Source organism: Lynx rufus, unplaced genomic scaffold (genome assembly GCF_022079265.1).
Source record: "Lynx rufus isolate CCGP_SWC_20201006 ecotype Redwood Valley unplaced genomic scaffold, mLynRuf1.p SCAF_13, whole genome shotgun sequence".
Classification (NCBI taxonomy): domain Eukaryota; kingdom Metazoa; phylum Chordata; class Mammalia; order Carnivora; family Felidae; genus Lynx; species Lynx rufus.
Genome location: NW_025814827.1, coordinates 2,677,683 through 2,700,482, shown reverse-complemented (window position 1 = coordinate 2,700,482; position 22,800 = coordinate 2,677,683). Strand labels below are relative to the sequence as shown.

General features: G+C 40.3%; 1 protein-coding gene across 1 annotated transcript; it reads right to left on the bottom strand.

The window, feature by feature from the left end:
• Positions 1-7,737: 7,737 nt before the first annotated feature.
• Positions 7,738-20,749, bottom strand: LOC124508402 (cytochrome c oxidase subunit 5A, mitochondrial). Its single transcript, XM_047074783.1, has 5 exons — positions 20,594-20,749; positions 14,577-14,693; positions 12,569-12,690; positions 11,264-11,386; positions 7,738-7,904 (listed from the first exon to the last, which is right to left on the bottom strand). The coding sequence occupies exons 1-4, from the start codon at positions 20,697-20,699 to the stop codon at positions 11,273-11,275; spliced, it is 459 nt and encodes a 152-aa protein (XP_046930739.1). The 5' UTR covers positions 20,700-20,749; the 3' UTR covers positions 7,738-7,904; positions 11,264-11,272.
• Between the last annotated feature and the right edge of the window lie 2,051 nt (positions 20,750-22,800).

The following is a 22,800-nucleotide window of genomic DNA, read 5'->3' as shown; positions in this document are numbered from 1 at the left end:
CTCATTTGCCCCCATCAACCACCCACCACCAGCAACCACCAATCTGTTGTCTCTATCTACAAGCTTGGAGCTTGGTGTTTTTTTATTTTTATTTAATTTTAAAAATTTATTTGAGAGAGAGAGCACATGCGCACAAGTGGAGGAGGGGCAGAGAGATTCCCAAGCAGGTTCTGTGCTGGGTTGGATCCCACGAACAGTGAGATCATGACCTGAGCTGAAATCAAGAACTGGATGCTTAATGAACTGAGCCACCCAGGCGCCCCATTTTTTGTTTTTATTTTTTAAGATTTTATTTTTTTTAATATAATCTCTATATGCAATGTGGAGCTCAAACTTAGAACCCTGAGATCAAGAGTTGCATGCTCCACTGACTGAGCCAGACAGGTGCCCCTGTTTGTTTGTTTTTTTTTTAACTTTTAAAAAATTATTTATTTATTTATTTATTTATTTATTTATTTATTTATTTATTTAAAAATTTTTAAATATTTGTTTATTTTTGAGAGAGACAGAGACAGAATGTGAGTGGGTTAGGGGCAGAGAGAGAGGGAGACACAGAAGCAGAAGCAGGCTCCAGGCTCTGAGCTGTCAGCACAGAGCCCGATGTGGGGCTCGAACTCACGAGCTGTGAGATCATGACCTGAGCCAAAGTCGGACGCTCAACCGACTGAGCCACCCAGGCACCCCACATTTTATTTTTGAGACAGAGAGAGAGGGAGACACAGAATCCGGAGCAGGCTCCAGGCTCTGAGCTGTCGCACAGAGCCCGACGCAGGGCTCGAACTCACGGACTGTGAGATCATGACCTGAGCTGAAGTTGGATGCTTAACTGACTGAGCCACCCAGGTGCCCCTGCCCCTGTTTGTTTTTTATAGATTCCATATATATGTAGGATCATATGGCATTTGTCTTTCTCTGTCTGACTTATTTCACTTAGCATAATGCCTTCAGGGTCTATCCCTGTTGTTGCATATGGCAAAATTTTGTTCTTTTTCTGGCTAATAGTATTCCATTGTATATGTATTCCATATTTTATTTATCCATCCATCGATGGACATTCAGGTTGTTTACATATCTTGGCTGTTGTAAATAACGCTGCAGTGAACCTGGGAGGTGCACATATCTTTTCAGATTAGTGTTTCCATTGTCTTTGGATAAATACCCAAAAGTGGAATTCCTGGATCATAAAGTAATTCTATTTTTAATTTTTTGAGGAAAACTCCATACTGTTTTTCATAGTGGCTGCACCAGTTTGTATTCCCATCAGTAGTACCTGAGGGTTCCCTTTTCTCCACATCCTTGCCAACACTTGTTGTTTCTTGTCTCTTTGATAATATTCTAATAGGTATGAGGTGGTATCTCATTATGGTTTTGATTTTCACTTACCTTATGAGTGACTTTGAGTACTTTTTCATATGCCTATTGGCCATCTGTGTGTCTTCTTTGGAAAAATGTATATTTGGGTCCTCTGCCCATTAAAAAAATATTTTTTAATGTTTTTATTTTATTTTATTTTTTGAGAGAGAGGCAGAGTGTGAGCACGGAAAGGGCAGGGAGAGAGGGAGACAGATTTGGAAGCAGGCTCCAGGCTCTGAGCTGTCAGCAAAGACCCCGATACGGGGCTTGAACTCATGAACCATGAGACCATGACTTGAGCCGAAGTTAAGAATTGGACACTTAACCAACTGAGTGACTGAGGCTCCCTTTTTTCCCCCCCTTCTTTTTTTGCTATTAAATTGTAGGAGTTCTTTATATATTTTGGATATTCACCCCTTGTCAGATAAATGATTCGCAAAGGTTTTTTCCCATTCCATAGGTTGCCTTCCATTTTGTTTTCTCAACACCATTTATTGAAGAGACTGTCCTTTCCCCACTGTATATTCTTGCCTCCTTTGTTGTAAATTCATTGACCATATATGTGTGGGTTTATTTCTGGACTCTCTGTTTTGTCCTATTGATCTGTATGTTTTTATGCCAATACCATACTGTTTTGATTCTACAGCACTGAAATATAGTTTAAAATCAGGAAGCATGATGCCTCCAACTTTGTTCTTTCTCAAAGATTGCTTTACCTATTCAGGGTCTTTTGTGGTTTCATACACATTTTTGGATTCTTGTTTCTATTTCTGTGAAAAATGCCACTGGGATTTTGGTAGGGATTGCATTGAATCTATAGATTGCTTTGGGTAGTATGGACATTTTAACAATATTAATTTTCTAATCCATGAGCATGGTATATCTTCCCCTTCCTATCTTATTCAATTTCTTTAATCAATGTCTTAGAGTTTTCGGAGGGCTTTCACCTCCTTGGTTAAATTTATTCCCAGGTATTTTGTTTTTGAAGTAATAGTAAATGGGATTGTTTTCTTAATTTCTTTCTGATAGTTCATTGTTCGTATATAGAAGCAACAGATTTTTATATATTGACTTTGTATCCTGCAACTTTACCAAATTTATTAGTTCTAACCATTTTTTTTGTTGGAGTTTTTAGGGTTTTCTTTATATAACATGTCATCTGCAAATAGTTTTACTTGTTCCTTTTCAATATGGATGCCTTTTATTGTTACTCTAAGACTTCCAATACTATGTTAAATAAAAGTGGTGAGAGTAGGCATGCTTGTCTTGCTCCTAATCTTACTTTCAGCTTTTCACTTTTGAGTATGATGTTAGCTGTGGGCTTGTCATTCATGGCCTCTATTATGTTGAGGTATGTTAACTCTATACTCCCTTTGTTGAGGTTTTATCATAAATGGATCTTAAATTTTGTCAGATGCTTTTACTGCATCTAGTGAGATGATCACATAGTTTTTATCCTTAATTTTGTTAATGTTGTGTACAACACATTGATTTGCAGACGTTGAACCTCTTTGCATCCCTAGAATAAATCTCACTTGATTATGGAGTATGATCCTTTTAATGTATTGTTGAATTCAGTTTGCTAATATTTTGAGTATTTTTGCATCATGTTCATCAAGAGTGAATTTGTTATCCTATTTCCCTCTGAAATTCTTTTCCCATCTCACAGGTTTCAGACTCTAGCCTTTGACTTTTCCCATTATTGGTAGAGCAGATAATTGACAGATGGATACCATGAATCTACAGGTCTTTTTGGGGTCCCAGGTCACCAGCTCTACTTTCATCCCCACATTAACTCATTGGGAAGATATATTTCCCAATCCTCACATCCTTATGTGTCACTGTCATACCCATTTCACATATGTATAAGGAAAGCAAAGTGATGGTCACAGGGATTAACTGATCTGCGAAAGACCACGGAGTTGTAGAGGTGAGGATTGAATCCTTACCTGCTTCAAAAGCCTCTCCTCTTTTTGTACCAGTCAGGTAGAACTAGTCTCCTTTTTTTTTTTTTTTTAAGATTTTATTTTAGGGGCACCTGGGTGGCTCAGTTGATTGAGCGTCTGACTTCAGCTCAGGTCATGATCTCACAGCTCGTGAGTTCAAGCCCTGCGTCAGGCTCTGCGCTGACAGCTCGGAGCCTGGAGCCTGCTTCCAATTCTGTATCCCTCTCTCTCTGCCCCTAACCCACTTGCATTCTGTCTCTGTCTCTCTCAAAAAACAAAAGTTAAAAAAAATTTTTAAAAAAAGATTTTATTTTTTTAAATGTTTATTTTTGAGAGCGCGAGACAGAAACAGAGAGAAAGCAAGAGCACACATGCAGATGTACCTATATTCTCAAGCACAGCAAAAGAGTCAAATTTGACTTATAGACAATGTGGGGATTGACATGACAAAACAGGCATTTGATGGGAATAAGAAATTTATCAGTAAATTTATCTAGTCACTTTTGCCTCTTAGTAATAGGCCTATGACTTAAAAGCTTGCTTGCTTTGAAAATAATATCTATTATTTTAGACTAGGGGTTGGCAAATTTTTCCTATAAATGGTCAGAAAGAAAATATTTTTGACTTTGGAGACCATGTAATATCCATCCCAACTACTCAGCTCTGCCACAGTATTGCAAAAGCAGCCATAGATGCTTCACAACAATGTCAATGTACTTAATGCCTCGGAACTGTACATTCCGTGGGGCACCTCGGTGGCTCAGTCGATTAAGCATCTGACTCTTGATTTCGGCTCAGGTCACGATCTCAGGATTCGTGAGATGGAGCCCTGCATTGGGCTCTACATGGATAGTGCAGAGCCTGCTTGGGATTCTCTCTCTGCCCCTTTTGCACGGGCTCTTTCTCTCTCTCTCATTATAAATAAAATGTGTGGCAGTGTTCCAATAAAATCTTGTTTATGGACAATGGATTTTGAATTTCATATACTTTTCTCATATCACAAAATCTTATTTTTATTGATTTTCAACCATTTAAGAGTGTAAAAAACAATTCTTATCTTATAGGCAGTAGAAAGATAGTTGATGGCCCGGATTTGGTCCAGGGCCACAGTTTGCCACCCTCATCTTGGAGATAAAGGTGATACAAAATGAGAGCGATTTAAAAGGCAGTGCTTATTTCTGCAAAGGTAGTAGCAAACTTCAAGGGCCTTAAAAGTTAGCATTTACAATAAAGTTATCAGAATACCCATCTGTTTCTAATAGCACAAATGACTTACTTAGGCAAAAACTAAATTTTGGAATATCAACAGAACTTAAGATGCAAAGGAAACAGTAACTTCTAGTCAATTCTTTCCAGCTCCATATGAAATCTCTAGAATGTCAGAGAAGTCCTAACACTTTAACTATCACCATCTTTCCAATCACCTTCTTGGGACTTAATCATTCTTCAGGACTCCTCCCTACTACCTCATTGCCTAGAATCACTTCTTCTTCACCTATAATTCAGCCTCAAGGTCATTAGAAAAGCCATCACTCAAGGTGAAACACCTAAACCATGGAATATTAGGTCCCACTAAAAAGCAGAAGACAGAGGTACATTAATCAATATAGAAAATGGTCTACAATAGTCTTGACCTAGCAAGGAGGAGATAAACAGGTTTGTATTACAACATGCAAAAGCATATACACATGCACATCTGGAAAGATGGTCACCAAAATACTAGTCATGGTTGTAACTGGATAGGGGAATTTCAGGTGTTTTATTCTTGTACTTTTCTGTATTGTTTCATGAACATGGATCATGCTTAAAATGAGAAAATCCAGTAAAGATCTATTTTTTTCTTAATGTTCATTTATTTGAGAGAGAGTGCATGTGTTCTCAAGGGAGGAGCAGAGAGAGAGGGAGAGAATCCCAAGCAGGCTCTGTGCACACAGCCCAACGAGGCAGGGCTCAAACCCATGAACCATGGGATCATGACCCGAGCTGTAATCTAGAGTTGGATACTCAACTGACTAAGCCACTCAGGTGCCCCCAGTAACAGATATTTTTATTTGAAATAAAAAAGATCACCAAAAATTCCTTTTTATAAAGGGGGGCTGGCACCTGGTAGCTCAGTCAGTTGAGCATTTGACTTGGGCTCAGGTCATCTCACGGTTCGGGAGTTCAAGCCCTACATACTGCTGTCAGCAAAGAGCCTGCTTCAGATCTGTCTGCTGCTCTCTCCCCCTCCCCCACTTGCAGTCTCTCAAAAATAAACATTAAAAAAAAGTTTAAGTCTTTATTGTAGTTGTGGTTAAATACACACACACACACACACACACACACACACACACACACACAATGGAGATATTCCAAAATACTTATTTACAGATGAAATGATAGGATATTTGAGATTTGACTGAAAATATGTGGAGTGGGGGTAAATGAGAGGATATAAAGTGTGGCCATAAATTATTAATTGCTAAAGTAGAGTGATGAGTACATGGAAACTTAAGAAATAATAGTCTATCTTTGTAATGTTTGAAATTTTTGAAAAAATTCCTTTCCCTCTAAATGGACCTGCTCCTGCAATTTCAGCCATTAGCCTACATTACATCTGTCTCCAAATGGCCTTAGAAAACTCCCTTTTTGCTGTTTCAAATCTTAAATTCTTCTCTAGTCTCAAGCTCTTTTCAAAGCTCTAGGCCTAACCCTCACTGATGCCTGAAATCTGACAGGTCCAGGATCAAATGCAGTACTTACTTTTAAGATTTTAAGTAATCTTGACACCCAATGTGGGGCCTGAACTCCCAACCCTGAGGTCAAGAGTAGCATGCTCTACCAACTGAACCAGGCAGGTGCCCCAAATGCAGTATTTTCTTGACCCTGCACCAAACTCCTGGTTTTGCTGACTCCAATTTTCCCATGAATGGTAAGTACCATCACTCAAATCTGTAAAATGGCCCTTCTCAGAGTTCTCATTCCCCCTCACCAAATTAGTAACTACACCTAAATCACGTGACTCTCAAAATTAGTCTCTTCCAGGGGCGCCTGGGTGGCTCAGTTGGTTGGGCATCAGACTCTTGATTTCATCTTGGGTTATGATCTCCTAGATCGTGGATTCGAGCCCCATGTCAGGCTCTGTGCTGAGAGCATGCAGCATGCTTGGGATTCTCTCTGCCCCTCAGTGGCTCATGCTCATGTGCACTCGCTCTCTTTCAAAGATAAATGAATACACTTAAAAAAAAAAAAATTCATCTTTTCCCATTCCTACTACTACCATCCTAATTCAAAATCCTTATTAAGTTACAACTACACTGTATAATTTCCTGTACTGGGGACCCTAACTCCAGTTTCTCCAAACTCCAAATCTCCAATCTCCTATTCATGGCTCTATTATCAATAATCGGCACAATGCTTGGTATATGGTAGGTATTAAAATGTTTGTGGTGTGAAAACCCACATAGCACTATTTCTTATCCTTGTAAATAGTTACAAACCTATGTTCCCTCCTCAGGCCCCCCCCATGACCTTAACAGAAGCCATTTCCATCATTTTGCATTCCTCCTATATGTTAAGAGCCCATGATACTGAAACGGTCCTTTTTCATCTAGTTATAGTAAATCCTTTAGATCTGGGGAACTGAAAAAGCAGACTTTTGTCTGTGATTATGTATGCACATATGGGAGCTGTCAAAAAAAAAAAAAAATCCCTCCTCCTCATTCCAATGGTGCAAAGGCCAAACATGTCATATATATATTTATATATGTGATTGCTCCACCCCCTCTCCACCTCTAGGATTTGAGAGGGCAGACCTACGTTGATGGTTCATGTCATTTCTAGGGGGAAGCAACATGAAGAGAATTTGGAGGAAAAACAGAGCAGTGTGACTGGGACATTATACTACATGGAACGAGGGGGAAAGAGCTAGCCCACAGGGGGGTCAAAGCTAAGAACCATACCTACCAACCATGCAATTAAATAAACATATGTGGCTGTTTTTGTTTATTTACCTTTCTTCTTTTTTAAAAAGGGGAGGGGAGCTTTTTGGTGGGGAATCAGTCTTTTTCATAAAAGGTTATTTGTGTTGATCACTTACCAAAATGAATTTTACTAACATTTCCTTAGCTTTAACCTCAACCTAGTATTAATCCCATTCCTCTGAAACTGTAGTCTGAATGGCTATCCTAGAAATCCCTCAGACCTATAAGTCTGGTTCTCCAACAGCTGGGTCTCCAATATTATGTGGCTTCCGAAGTAAGATGGGATTTGTGTATTTTATTAATTCTCTCAAGAGGTAAACCTATTTATTAGCTCTTTAAGCACTGAAAGCCTCCAAATCTATCATAGCCAGTTAAGAAGTTTTCTCAGCATACAGTGGCAAAAAACCCATGAAATCAATGGCTCTATGATAGTTCATTTTCTGCTTTTCAAAGCAAACACATGGAACAATACCTAATTTCAGTTCAAACTCATTTCCCTTTTATTAAAGTCCAAGTTATCATTACATGGTTTGGTACTCAATAAAGGAAAACTTGTTCAAATAAGGTAATATGTTATCATCAGTATTTCCAGGTGATTGTTTACAATCAAGTAGCATTATGAATAAATCCTTGAGAAGCCCATCTGTAAGAGAAAACAGGAAGAATTAGCTAGAAAAATAAAGGAAGCGTAGAAATCTTACTAAAAATAACCTTTTTTAAAAAAGTTTTTTATCTAAGTAACCTCTACACCCAACACGGGGCTCAAACTTATGACTTTGAGATCAAGAGTTGCGGGGCACCTGGGTGGCTCAGTTGGTTAAGCATCCAACTTCGGCTCAGGTCATGATCTCATGGTTCGTGGGTTCGAGCTCCGCATCGGGCTCTGTGCTGACAGCTCAGAGTCTGGAGCCTGCTTTGGATTCTGTCTTCCTCTCTCTCTGCCCCTCCCCCACTCGTGCTTGGTTTCTCTCTCTCAAAAATAAATAAAACATAAAAAAAAAAAAGTTGTATGCTCTTCCAACTGAGCCAGTCAGGTGCCCTAAAATTAACCTTCTTTAGAGCAATGGTCCAGGGAAATCACTGTCTCTGTGTAGCCTTTTCTGTTCTTACTTACTCCTGCCTATACCCAACTCACAAGGGACTGGCTCTGCGCCTTTTTGTTGTTTATACACCTAGTACTTACTGGGGTAGTCCTCTTTTCCAGTCAGAAAAATGCTAGGGAATTGCCCTTCAAAAAAATTTTTAGGGGCACCTGGGTGGCTCAGTCAGTTAACCCCTGACTTTCGCTCAGGTCATAATCTCACAGTTCCTGAGCTTAAGCCCTGCATCGGTCTCTCTGCTGTTAGCACAGACCCGCTTTGGATCCTCTGTCCCCCTCACTCTCTGCCCCTCCCCCGCAGGAGTGTGTGTGCTCTCTCTCACTCTTTCAAAAATAAATAAAACATTAAAAAATAATAATAAAAATACTAAACAAATTTTTTAAAAAATATATTAAAAAAGAAAGAATATCATCACAGCTGGAATATATCCTATATAATAACAAAGATCTTCTAGACTCCTTGGAATACTACTTGATAAAATAAAAATTAAGCTAAAGTGTTTAGACAACCTTGTAAGAGTCCATTACATAATATGAACAACAGACAAGAGCTTCAAAAATGTAAGTAGGAAATATTCTATTCCAAATGCCTCATTTTCTCATAGAAATCATTAGTACACACATTAAAAACATTTCCATTTATTACAAAGATGAGCTATCTGAGTTCAGGAGGGAGGGGGGAGGGGGGAGGAGGAGGAAGAGGGGGAGGAGGAGGAAGAGGAGGAGGAGGAGGACGAGGAAGCGCTGGTGGTGGTGGTGGTGGTGGTGGTGGTGGTGGTGGTGGTAGTAGTTAGTAGTGGCAGTAGTAGTAGTATGGGAGTGGACAAAGATAAAATTAAGACTCCTGCTCTAAAACGTTTAACCGAGCTCAAAGGATCTTTATCTTTTGAGGGATCTGACATTAGCTCCTTCAATAATTTTGGGTGCACTTTTCGCTCTCTCTTCTTAAAGTAGGCTCCATGCCCAACGTGGGGCTTGAACTCATGACTGTGAGATTAAGAACTGTATGCTCCATTGACTGAGCCAGGTGGGGATCCCTTGGGTGCACTTTTATAAGACAGTTTAGTTCCACTATTTTAAAAATAAATGTCTTAGGAAGCAAATTCTCTATTTAAGCCTCATTGTTTACCTCTGAGGAATGAATATGGCCTTAGTAAATGCCTAAACAGGATGTGCAGCACAGTAAGAGCAATGGACTCTGGAGCTGGACTGCCTAGGTTCAAGTGTGAGTTCCAGTACTAGCTATATGACTTTGGACAAGGTGTCTCAGTTTCCTCATCAATAAAATAGGAAAAGGAGAATAATTCTAATGATAGTACTACCTCGGGGCGCCTGAGTGGTTCAGTTGGTTAAGCGTCAGACTTCGGCTCAGGTCATGATCTCACGGTTTGTGAGTTCAAGCCCCGTGTCAGGCTCTGTGCTGACAGCTCAGAGCCTGGAGCCTGCTTTGGATTCTGTGTTTCCTTCTCTCTCTGCCCCTCCCCCGCTTGTGCTCTCTCTCTCAAAAAATAAAAATAAATAAATAAATGATAGTACTGTCTCATGGGACAGTTTATGAAGATTAAATGAGTTAATATTGGGGCACCTCCATGACTTATCAGTAAAGTGTCTGACTCTTGATCTTAGCTCAGGACTTGATCTGAGTCATGAGAGCCCTGCATTGGGCTTCATACTTAAAAAAAGAAAAGAAGAAAAAGAATTAATATTTATAGAGCACTTAAAACAGCACCTGACATAGTAAGAGTTATATACACTATGTATGTTTATTAAATAAAATAAAATTGAGTTCCTGCTTTACAAAATCCTTTGTAAAACAAAAGATTTTCTGCACATTCCTCACTACCTAGACAATCTTGTGGCTGTTTTTATTACCTGCCTTCCCACAGAGAACAAGGTATCAAATAAGTTTTTTTTTTAAATGTTTATTTTTGAGAGAGAGAGAAAGAGAGCGTGAGTGGGGGAGGTGCAGAGAGAAAGGGAGACACAGAATCTGAAGCAGGTTCCAGGCTCTGAGCTGTCAGCACAGAGCCTGACGCGGGGCTCAAACCCACAGAGTGTGAGATCATGACCTGAGCCAAAGTTGGATGCTTACTGACTGAGCCACCCACAAGCCCCATCAAACAAGGTTTTTTATCAGTGAATATTTACTTGACTATTAAATTCTAACTTGGGCAAAAACAAATGCATCAAATTAATAAAACTCTGTCGTTAAAAATAAACAGATGTACAAAAACATGCGTAACAAATACCTTATATGCAGTGGATTACCTTTAGTTTGGGGGAGGTAAAAGGGCTGGAATTAGGGAAGGGTGCACAGAGAGTTTCAACTCTGTGAGACCAGTCATTTCTTGGAGGGAAAATGAAGCAACTATGGCAAAATATTAATATCTGAAAGATCTGGATGTGATTACATTTATTGTATATGCTATTCTTTTTTTTTTTAATGTTGATTTATTTTGTGAGAGAGAGAGTGCGCACGCATGAGTGGGAGAGAGGGGAAGAGAGAGAATTCCAAGCAGGCTCTGCGCTGTCAGCAAATAGCCTGAGGCAGGGCTTGATCCCACGAACCATGAGATCATGACCTGAGCCAAAATCAAGAGTCAGCCACTTAAATGACTGAGCCACCCAGGCACCCCATATGCTATTCTTTACGTTTGAAATATTTTATACGGATTTTTAATTACAGAGGCGTCTTCTTACCATTACAACAGTAAAAGAACAATTATAACAACTAAAAATAACAATTCTAGCTCCTTAAACCTATCATTAGTACTCTCTAAATCTCTATGTTCATGGCCTCTAAGGAGGCCATTAAAAAGGTCTTACTCTGAGAACACTGAAATGTCATTGACTCCCCCTTCCTGGATTCATTTCCTGCCTTTATTCAGTGGTGTGTTGCTTACCCATGGGGTTTACACTTTGTCAAGGCCCAGTTCCTCTGGAGTGGAGATTCCCAGTTCATTTAAAGTTGGTCTAAGTTCCTGGATGACATAGGGGTAGATTTCCTTATGAGGTCCTGCTTTGTCCTGATGGCAAAGAAAATATTCACATTTAGCTCTCTGAAAAGCTGTTTCTATTAAAAAAATGAACTTGAGAATACTTTTAATCATGTATGCAGAGGCTAACAGCAGAGAATACAAGTCACATACTTTTAACTTATTAGTCCAATAAAGAGAATAAGCTATGTAGGCGCTATTCAAGGTAGGCTTTAAAGCACCTTGAGAAAAACTAAGACCATTAGGCTAAATCCAGAAACAAAACGAAATAAAACATAACATTTTAAAGCCTGGATAAAGCCTTGAGTTACAAGAAAAGGTGGTGATGACAGAATTTTGTAAAGATAATTAAACATGCCCAGCAGGCTACAGGAATAATTAAGTTAACACAAGAAAAAGTTTTTAAATTTGCCTCCAATTTGAGACCTTAACTAAATTAAGTACTGGTGCTGAATGGATTGATAGCCTACAGAACCCTTAATTATTTTACCCATTGTAGATAAAGTAATGTCACACTTTCCCTCTTACAGACTTGAAAAGACTACCGATTTCCAGGGCAAAAGAGTTTTGACAAATACTCACCGTAATATATAATTATACCTGTATTTTCACAAAGTTCCTCAAGGACAAATATTAAAAAGTCAAATGAACTAAGACAATAACAAGCTGTTATTCTTCTGCCTTTAACAAATTCTAGGTCTCCTTAATTGTATTTTTTTTTAATTATAAAATTCTTGTTTAAAATGTAATCATTTGATCATATGTATCAAATGAACTATGTATGAGGTCACACCACAAAAACTGAAGTTTCTTCAATTAATATACTATGAATGTTTAATGTTAAATACATTTCCACACTATTAATAGATAACCTCTTGAAAAGTCTCATCCTAAGAAACCACTAATATTTAACTTCATATCACAATTAGAACAAAGATAAACTATAGTTAAACTTTTGTACATCCTTAATTATTTCCTTAAGATAAATTCTCAAATGCTGAACAAATGGGGATCAAGCACAATTTCTAAAACCTTGCATAAATTCTGCCAAACTGCCCCCCAGAAAGACTGTTAGCTGCAATCTACATTTCCTCTAGCTATATCAGAACTAATTTTAGGTTATTTCAACAAATTCAAAAACACAGAATATGCCGATACTTAACAACAGCCCACCCACTTCCAGAACAACTTTAGCATTGTTACTTCACTGACCTTAACAACCTCTAGGATGCGAACTGCACTAGCAAAATCATTTAACCGTCTGCATGCCCGCAAAGCAGCATCAATGATTTTAGGTTCTGGAACCAGATCATAGCCAACAAGCGTGTTCATTCCTGTCAAATTAAAAACAAGAGCCATATCAACCTGAGATATCTCACAGAAATTACAATACACTTACTTATATTTTTACTGAGTCAAAGACACATGATCTTGTCTGTTTGGGCCTCTATTCTTTTATCTATAAAAGTAAGAGAATCTAGGGTTGCCTGGGTGGCTCATTGGGTTGAGCATTCAACTCTTGATTTTGGCTCAGGTCATGATCTCACGGTTTGTGAGTTTGAGCTCCGCTTCGGGCTCTGTGCTAACAGCTCAGAGTCTACTTGTGATTCTCTGTCTCCTCCTCTCTCTCTCTCTCAAAAAAAAAAAAAAAAATAAATAAATAAAAAATAAAAAAGAAAGAAAAAAAGAGAACCTACCTTTAACAAATTCTAGATAGTAAGACCACAGTGGATCTTCCACAGTGAAAGAACTATGCAATAGCATGCAGATTAATGAAAAAAACAAAAAACAACCAAAAACCAAGAGTCTTCTTACATGCAAACACAATTTTCATAATTAGCTGGTTTCTTTTCAAACAAGAGGGTTATTTTTTTCTTTAATTATTTATTTTGAGAGAGAACTAGGCAAAGAGAGAATCCCAAGTAGGCTTTGCAGTGTCAGCAGAGCCCAACGGCAGCTCAATCTCACGAACAGACGCCCCAAGAGTCATTTTCAACTCATATCCTTAACTCTTACACAGTGTATGTACTTTTGTTGCTTTAAGATAGATTTGGTTGGAAAATAATCTAAAAAACAACCAGAGAAATGCTTAGGGAGAGTTAATGAAGCTCAAATGAGGACATTAAGTAGATACAGAGAAGCATTAGTGCCCATTCAACCAGAAAATGACTGGGCATAATTACTTTCAGCTTTGCACAAAATGACACATAATAAAATTTAAGATTCTCTTAATGGGAGTGCAGAATTGCTGTTCTTTTCATTACTGCTACTCAAGATTATTCAGTAAGGATTTTCCTGGTTGCAGCAAAATAAGGATTATTATTCCTGTGGATAAATGTGAATCACTTAGGTTTCTCGCTTTTAATTATTTTGAAATACGTAAACAAAAGACACAGTGACTACAATGGTAGAATATAGTCACGGAGGGGCACCTGGGTGGCTCAGTCAGTTAAGCATGAGATTTCAGCTCAGGTCATGATTTTGCGGTTCCTGAGTTCAAGTCCTGTATCGGGTGAGCCCTGCTTCAGGTGAGCATGAGCCCCATTTCGGATAAGCCCTGTTTCGGATGAGCCCCACTTCTCTCTCTCCCCTCTCTGCTCTTCTCTCACTTAAGCGTGCTCTCTCTTAAAAACAAAAAAGAAAAAAAAGAATATGGTCACAGAGACTGAACTAAATTACCTACTCTTAAAATTACTTAGCTACCTATTAGACTAGTTATCATTAATGTTACCTACTCGTGTTCAGTACACATCTACAATTAGGAAAAACAAGTTCTAGCTTACTTAGACTGAACACTTATTCTGGGCAAGAGACAAATCATAACTTAGAAGAAAATAACAAAAAAAACAAACTATTACCGAGATGGGAGGAGAACCAAATAACTACTTCCTTAAATTATCTATAAAGGACAAAAGTGTTAACTCTTGTTCACATTGACCTATCATTTAACAGTGACTTTCAATCAGGGGTGATTTTGTCTCCCAGCAGACAGTTGCCAAGGATGCTGCGAAACATCCTATAATGCGAAGGACAGCCCTTGCAACCAAGAATTATCTGGCCCCAAAAGTCATAAACTTTCCCAACTGAAAGCTGCATGATAATACCTATGCTTACATGATGCATATTTTCCAAATAGTTGTTTTCAACAGAGTAGTCAAACACTACGAAGTATTTCCCAATTCTATGCCAAAGTAGACAAATATGCCTATGTTCCAATTACCTTTACGCAATTCCCAGGCGTCAATATCTGGCTTGTTGAAGTATGTCACCCAGCGAGCATCAAACTCCTCATCTGTTTCATGTGACCCATGGGAGTAGCAGCGAACTGACTGGACAGCTGCAATGAAAAAAGAGCAATGAGTTCAATGTTCAGAAAGAAACACTACTTGATGTATCCTGTTAATATACTGGGGTATTTTTGTTGTTGTTGGTTTTCTTTTTTAAATTGTGTTGAAATATATACAAAAAATTTACCATTTTAACTACTTTTAAGTGCACAGTTCAGTGGTGTTAAATATATTCAATGCATTAAATTCTGAATCAAGTATATACATTATGGTAGGAAAATTACTCAGCAGGTCAAATGAAACAAATCTTCTATACTGATACGATGGGGCATTTGGGTGGCTCAGTCAGTTAAGCATCTGACTTTGGCTCAGGTCATGATCTTGAGGTTCTCAAGTTCAAGCTCCATATCAGGCTCTGTTGTCAGTACAGAACCTGCTTTAGATCCTGTCTCCCCCCTTCTCTACCCCTCCCCTGCTTGTGTGCTTGCTCTCTCTCTCTCAAAAATAAACATTTGGAAAAAATTTTATATATTGATATGAAAAAAGTCTTTTCCCTCTAATGTGTAATGCTGGCTTCAAATTGCTAAAAGTGGTTCTTTGGAAGGAAAAACTATTTTGTGTTTATTTATTTATTTGAGGGGGGTGGAGAGAGAGAGAGAGAGAGAGAGAGAGAGAGAGAGAGAGAGAGAGTAAGATCAGGAGAGGGGGCAGAGAGAGAATCCCAAGTGGGCTCTGCACTGTCAGCAATGCAGGGCTCGAACTTACAAACTGTGAGATCACACACGACCTGAACTGAGATCAAGAGTCAGATGCTTAACCACCCAAGGACCCCAGGAAAAACTATTTCTTTATACACTTCCACAATGTCTGAATTTTTATGATAAGCACAGTATTAATTCCTAATTTTAAAAGATGCCCATTCCAATTCTTTTTTTTTTTTTTAATTTATTTATATATAGAGAGAAAGTACGAGTGCAACCAGGAGAGGGGCAGAGAAAGAATCCCAAGCAGGCTCCATGCTGTCAGTGCAGAGCACGATGCAGGGCTCGACCATGACCTGGGCCGAAATCAAGAGTCAGACGTTTATTAACTGAAGTGGAGCTTGATCTCACAAACTGTGAGATCATGACCTGAGCTCAAAGAGTTGGATGCTTAACAGACTAAGCCACCCAGGCACCCCAAATGTAAGGAATATCTTGAACATTTTTTTTTTTTAAAGTAAACTCTATGCCCAATATGTTGTTTGAACTCACAACCCCAAGTCACATGCTCTATGGACTGTACCAGCCAGGGGCCCCTATTCCTATACATCCTTAATGCAATAAATGGCAGGAGAAAGCAGAGAAAAATAAAAGAAAACAGAAAAAGATGAAGATATGAACGACTAGCTAGTTCTGGAGATGGGACTGTCACTGCTATATCAAGTGAAAAGATTCTCACTTAAATTACCATTTGAGCCTATAGCAAAATACTTGCCATTAGTCACAGAGACCACAGCACAAGTTCTAATCTTCCCAGAGACCTAAATATCTCCATTATCCAAGCCCAGAATGAAGTAGGACATGTATATAAGTGGGCTGGAATTGGCCACGCTTTAACCTCTGTGACAAGAAAAAATAATGTATCTCTAGACCTAAATATATTTGATAAGTGCAAACATTTCATCATCAAAAGTATGTGGATACTTAATAACTCTTACAGTACTAATATTCACATTTAATATATCAGAATGTATAGGTCACAACAATCCTCTAACTCACTGTTATCAAAAATTTAGAAGCTATCTTTTTCAAAAACTAAAATTATCCTTAGCTGAATACTTAAAGCACAAGTATAAAATGTTACAACCACTTTGGAAGACAAGTTAAATACACTCACCATATCACCTAGTAAATCTATTTCTAAGTACTTACTCAAGACAAATGAAATATATCTATTCCTTCCCCGGAGGTAATTATTACAAGTACCTTTCCAACCACCCAGAAGTGTTTCATGATAATCAATTCCTTTTGCTCACTGCTGGGCATGATTTCACTAGATGGCTGGCAGCTTTGTTTTGTTTTCTAACAAAAGAAAAAGATGATCAGCAACTACACATCCTAGTCAAGGAGAACAATGGATCACCTTCAATAATTTGTTCACCGTCCTTCTGGAAGTCCCAAATTACAAACTGGTTGTATTCCCAAAAAACTTCATGGGTAACAACTATTTATAATACCAAACACACACTGCGAACATACATCCCCTTCTAGCATGGCAAAATCAGGTTCTCCTACATGGTTTAAATTGGATTCCTCTCGAAGTAAAAATAAATAAATAAATAAATAAATAAATAAATAAATAAATAAATAAAAGACTGTATTCCTAATTTCAGTAATGGGTAGGAGTAGGATCTATTCTCCTCACTGTGGACATGCCTATCATATGTTTAACGTTTTGATTTTTAAGTAAACTATATAGGCATTCTTTCCTTCCCCTACTAACCCAACTTTCGTACAGCATTTCCACTTAGGTTTGAGGTTTGCAAGGCAAAGTATTTTGGAAAACAACTGTGCAGTGCTTTCATACAACCTGAAGGTTCCAGAGTAGGAAAAGAGAAGCACGTACCTGAAAACTGAGACATTTCTACAAACTCAGTCTAAAAAGGTATTTCTAACACTACTTTTTGGCATTCAGTTAAGCACGCTATTTAAAAGAAAAAAAAAAGCTAACATATTCAGAAAAATTAATCCCTTTAGTTTAAATTTAGTTAAATCAGATAGCTTTCCACTAATAACTAGTCAGCTTGGATAAAGCCCCCAAAATGGACATTTTGGTGGTGGTAATTCTAGGAGAAATGGAAAGAAATGAATAATGGCAAAGGGCACTAGAACAAGCTCAAAGGTGGCGTTGTTGAGGTGCAAGGCTGAAGAACAGCATGGACTTTGGGACTCAAAGGCTGGAAATCTAGAAGTGTGGGAACAGTGCTGAAAAGAAGGTTGGAAAGTGATTAAAAATGCTACCTAGGGGCGCCTGGGGGGCTCAGTTGGTGAACCACTGGACTTGGGCTCAGATCATGATCTCATGGTTGTGGGATGGAGCCCTGAATTGGGCTCTGCACTGACAATGCAGAGCCTGCTTGGGATTCTCTCTCTGCACCCCCCCCCCCCCCCGCTAGTGCAAGTGCGCGCGTTCTCTCTCTCTCTCTCAAAATAAATAAACTTAAAAGATAAGCGCTACCTCAATTCAGCCCTATGCCAAGAAACTCACTTTCCTACGTTATCAGGGTAGGGTTATAGGAGCTAGGGTTGTGTTAAGTTTTAAGGGTTGACTAAAAGAATCTAACCACTATTTAAAACCTTTTAATTCAGCAGTTACTGGAAAACGATTGTTTCAAGTTGGAGGCTTCTGGAATTCAGGGTGCCATTTAACTAGAGCAAACTTGAAGAACCTCAGCTTAACCCTTCCAGAGCTCTTTGAAGTATGCTCTCATTTGACCTTGAATAGTCCCATCCAAAACGTTAATCCTTTTGACTTTCATTTTATACAACCTGTTCGGTTTCATAATAGTAACAAACCCTGATGTATAATTTTCACAAATGAAATCCCCTATAATAAAGCAAAGACATATTAAGCGTTTGTGCCAGGCAAGGTGTTAAGAGTTACATTATTTCATTTAAACCTCACAACTGCCAAATATCCTGATTTTAGAGATGAGGCAATTGAGTCTTTTTCCTTTAAAGTAGGATCCACGCCCAATGTGGAGCCAAAACTCACCACCCCGAGATCAAGAGTCAGAGATCAATAGTCAGTGATCCCCTGAGATCAAGAGTCTGAGTGCTCTACCCATTGAGCCAGCCAGGTGCGCCATGGCCAACTTGGGTCTTTATGTTAATTAACATGTCCAAGGTCATGCAACTAGAAAGTAGCTAACATAAAAGTAACCAATACTACCTCCTTGTGGCAAATATTTAGGTTGTCTATGGGACAGACACCTAAAATAAAGATTTTTGTTTATAAATTATACTCAAGAGTGGGAATAGAATGCCTAGGAGAAAAACCAACATATCAAAACTTACTAAGATGAATCCCCTTAACCTAGTCTGCCAAAAATCTCTGCCTCTTCTCCAGCTTGCCACAAAATGCAGCAATTCTTGGGGCACCTGGGTGGCTGAGTTCCTTTAACTTCTGGCCAGCTCAGGTTATGATCTCATGGTTTGTGGGTTTGAGCCCTACATCGGGCTCTCTGCTGTCAGTGCAGAGCTCGTTTTCAGATCCTCTGTCCCCCCACTGTCTGTCCCCTCCCCCTCTCAAAAATAAAAAATAAACGTTAAAAAAAAAGGTAGCAATCCTTTTCAAGAGGCCACAAGAAAACTCCCTAAAAGGTATCTATATGAAAAAATTGTAGTACTTTAACATTTAGGTAAGGAAAAAATTAAAAAAACATAAAATCTGACAAACATCAGGATGGGCCAAAAATAACTATGGCTAAGAAACAGAAAACAGTTCCACCACTAATAAAAGAATCTGTTTTCCAAGTTGGGCCTCAATTTCCTCCTCTATAAGCTAGTCTTCATAAAGTGCATGCCAGCCTTTCTGTCCTATTGTAAATGAGAGAAGATAAAGTCTAAATTGAATGAACAGAAATACATTTCTTAGGTTCTGAAGAGTCTAGTTAGAACACTCAAGAGTCAAGAGAACAACCTTATTAGTTTTGAGTTTGAGTTCATGTTTAAATACGCATGCTTAGGGGCTAAATTTCATAATGCAGCATATACTATCATCATGGACCAAGATTAAAGTGCAGTTACACTAAGTAAAAGTACAGTGCTGGACACAAAATCTCCCCAAACACATAAGGGGAAGGCAAAATAAGAGACAGGAATTAGCAGCACATCTCATACTCCAGCAATCAGAGTTCCAATTGGAAGCATGGAATAAAGGTTCCCTTATGTTTGCAGAACACAGTATTCCTGAGTCTGTGGTACTCAATTTTCGAAAGAGTAATATTTTTTATTTTTTAATTTTCTTTAATCAAAAAATTGTTTAATATTTATTCATTTTTGAGAGAGAAAGAGAGCACAAGCAGGGGAGGGGCAGAGAGAGGGAGACACAGAATCCAAAGCAGGCTCCAGGCTCTGAGCTGTCAGCACAGAGCCCGATGTGGGGCTTGAACCCATGAACCGTCAGATCATGACCTGAGCTGAAGTCGGACGTTTAACCCACTGAGCCACCAAGGCGCCCAGAAAGAGTAATATTCTTATCATAAGACCTATCAATATTCAGGCTCTCTTCCACAGCTCAAGAAGCAGCCATACATAACGATCCATCGTAAAAACGGAAGAATGAAAACGTAGCATAGCAGTCTCTAAAATGACAGAACGGTCAGTGAAGGTGACATACAAAGCTCTAACCGAGAAAGGCCTGATAAAAAAAAAAAGTATATTGTGTCCTACAAGTAAGCATATAGTGCTCGCAGAAGACACTGTGAGTGTCCATGCTGGGGTCTCCGGAAGGGCCACCCCTGCTCCTACACTGAGTGAGACGCGCCTAGCGGCTCAATGTCACCTTCGCCGAAGCGCTGTAGGCCAGCGGCGGACACTCCCAGTCAGATGGCTGCAAGGGTCAGCGCCAGGGAACGGTCACAGCCCAGGGACCGAAGGGGTCCAGTGGGCATGAGAGGTGCGCTGCGCCCCCTCACTGGGGCCCGCAGCAGGTCTACACCACACTGGTCCGCGGTGCCCGCACCAGGAAGTCGCGCTGGGGGCGGGGGCAGGGGGCCTGGGGACCGCGTCTTCCAGTCCCCCACAACTGGAGGCCGCACAGAGAGAGCTGCCAACGGTCACCAGGTTCCGCCGCACGCCCGCAGGGCAGGGGCTAGGCCGCTGGGCGAGCCTGCCCTCGAGTGGCGGCGGGGACCCAGGTCACCGCAAGGACACGCGGGCGCGAACAGCGGCGGCGGGGGCCTTACCGGCGGCGGAGCCGGGACCCGGAGCTGGGTACAGGAGGCCTCGGGGGCTGGCACGGGGGGCTGCGGCTGCTGCTACAGCGCAACGGCGGAGAGCGGCGCCGAGCATGACGGCTATGGCGGCGCGCAGTCTAAGGCTGAAAGGAAGCCGGGTGTGAACTCACGGGCCGCTCGGGAGCTCGTGGGGGCCGGACTCACGCACCGACGCACGGTGGGCGGAGCGTGAGGTCCCGCCCACTGCGCCGCTCGCGCCTTGGCGGGAGGGCGGGGTACCACGAGGATGTTGGGAGGCTACGGCGGCGCGCTAAGGACAAACCATTTCCAACGCTGTGCCCTGTCCCGCGCTGCCGCGTTTCTGTTTGCAGCGGCCTTCCGGGAGCCAGGATGTAAGGAAGGTGAGCGGTGGGCAGTAGATGGTATCCTGATTCAAGTCCGCTCAGGAAGCGATTTCATCACGTCAAGATGGAAACAATAAGGGGCTCCTGGCCTTCTTAGTCAGTCGAGCGTGAGTCTCAGGGTCGTGAGTTTGAGCCCCACTTTGGTCTTAGGGATTACTTAAGGAAAAAAAAAAAGGAACCGATAACGATAATAACATTGTCAAGTTGTAATAAAAAGACCTTCTTTGTTTAACGTCCCCGTTTGAGCCTAAAATAAGAGAATGGGAAAAGACAACTGCTTACATATAAGGGATCTTATTAGTAACTATTCTTATATCACGAACCCGCAAGCATTAAAAAATGAGTTCAGCCACTTCACTACAGATTAAGAAATAAGCTCAGAAAGTAGGTTGTTTGCTGGCAATCAAGGCTCTCAAATCCCCAGTTCTGAGGACTTAACCTGGGTGTTTGTTGCGTACCGACTTACGATTTCAAATCCATGTTTTGAAAGTTTGTTTTAGACAAAGTTGTTTGCGGTTTCAATCTGTTTAGAATAACTTATTTTGTTGAAATTTCTTTGAAGTTGGATATTAAGACTTTTTTTTAATGTTTATTTTGAGAGAGATGGGGCGGGGGCAGAGAGAGAGATACAAGATCCTAGGTGGGCTCTGCACTTAGAGCAGAAAGCTGGATATGGGGCTTGAACTCATGAACCATGAGATCATGACCTGAGCTGAAGGCAGATGCTTAACTGACTGAGCCACCCAGGCGCCCCAGATATTAAGACTTTGGAATGAGCAATGGCACCTGGAGTGGAGGGGACCCTTAGGTCATTGGCAGCACGGTGAGGGCATGATGGACTTTTAAACTCTGAATATAAAGAATTTGTGAGGGGGTGCCTGGGTGGCTTAGTTGGTTAAGCGTCCAACTTCGGGCTCAGGTCATGATCTCACGGTTTCTGAGTTCAAGCCCTGCATCGGGGTTCCACGCTGACAGTGCAGAATCTGCTTGGGATTCTCTGCCTCTTTCTTGCTGCCCCTCCTCCACTGAGTGCTCTCACTCTCTCTCCCTCTCAAATAATAAACTTTAAAAAAAAAAAAAAAGAATCTGTGAGGACTTACCAGAGTGTCTGAACAACACTACCCTTTGTTGTTCTCGGAAGAAGTTGAGACACTTGCTTCTGCCGTGGCCAGGCTGTCTGCTCTTGGCTGGCAGTGGTATTAAAGCACACAGCAGTTTTAGGTAGATAAGGGACATCTGTTCCTGCCTTGGCAAGGCCACTCCTTGTAGGCAGTGTCACAAGCCATGTAATTGTCCCTGGAGTAGTAACCTTTAGAGCAGCCTATCTTGCAGTGCCTCGGCCTGCTTACTATGTGCTCCAATAGTGAGGGATCTAGGCAGGCAGCTGATACCCAGCTTTTAGTTGGAAGGACAGACTCTACCAAGAACTCATAAAAAGGTACACCTCAACTAAATATGGACTTTGTTTCTTTCATCTCCAGTTTGTCTGGAATAATAGTGTAATTAATCTGTCACTGGTTTGGAGTGTGTTATTTCTTATTGACTCTTTGGAAGACATTATCCTGTATGCTACTGGCTTATGAAATATTATTATATATTAAAACTAACAGTGAACCTGTGCTAAGTAAATTGTTGGCGAAGACAGTCCCGGTCTCTGAGCATGCCTCAAACAAAAACAATATCTCTGGCCAGACGCCTGCCCCCAATCCCTACAGTAGGGTTTCGACAGCAGACTGCTCTGAAATGGGGTTGATTAAATTCCAAGGCTCTTAACATCTAATCTGGACTTACTAACTACATCCTGACATAGGA

Bases quoted from the DNA above. Each gene is read 5' to 3' on its own strand.
- LOC124508402 (XM_047074783.1), bottom strand. From the start codon at position 20,699: ATGCTCGGCGCCGCTCTCCGCCGTTGCGCTGTAGCAGCAGCCGCAGCC. The intron at 12,691-14,576 runs GTAATTGGAACA...TTAATTTGACAG, and splicing joins CGCCTGGGAATTGCGTAAAG to GAATGAACACGCTTGTTGGC. The intron at 11,387-12,568 runs GTCAGTGAAGTA...CTTTGCCATCAG, and splicing joins GCATCCTAGAGGTTGTTAAG to GACAAAGCAGGACCTCATAA.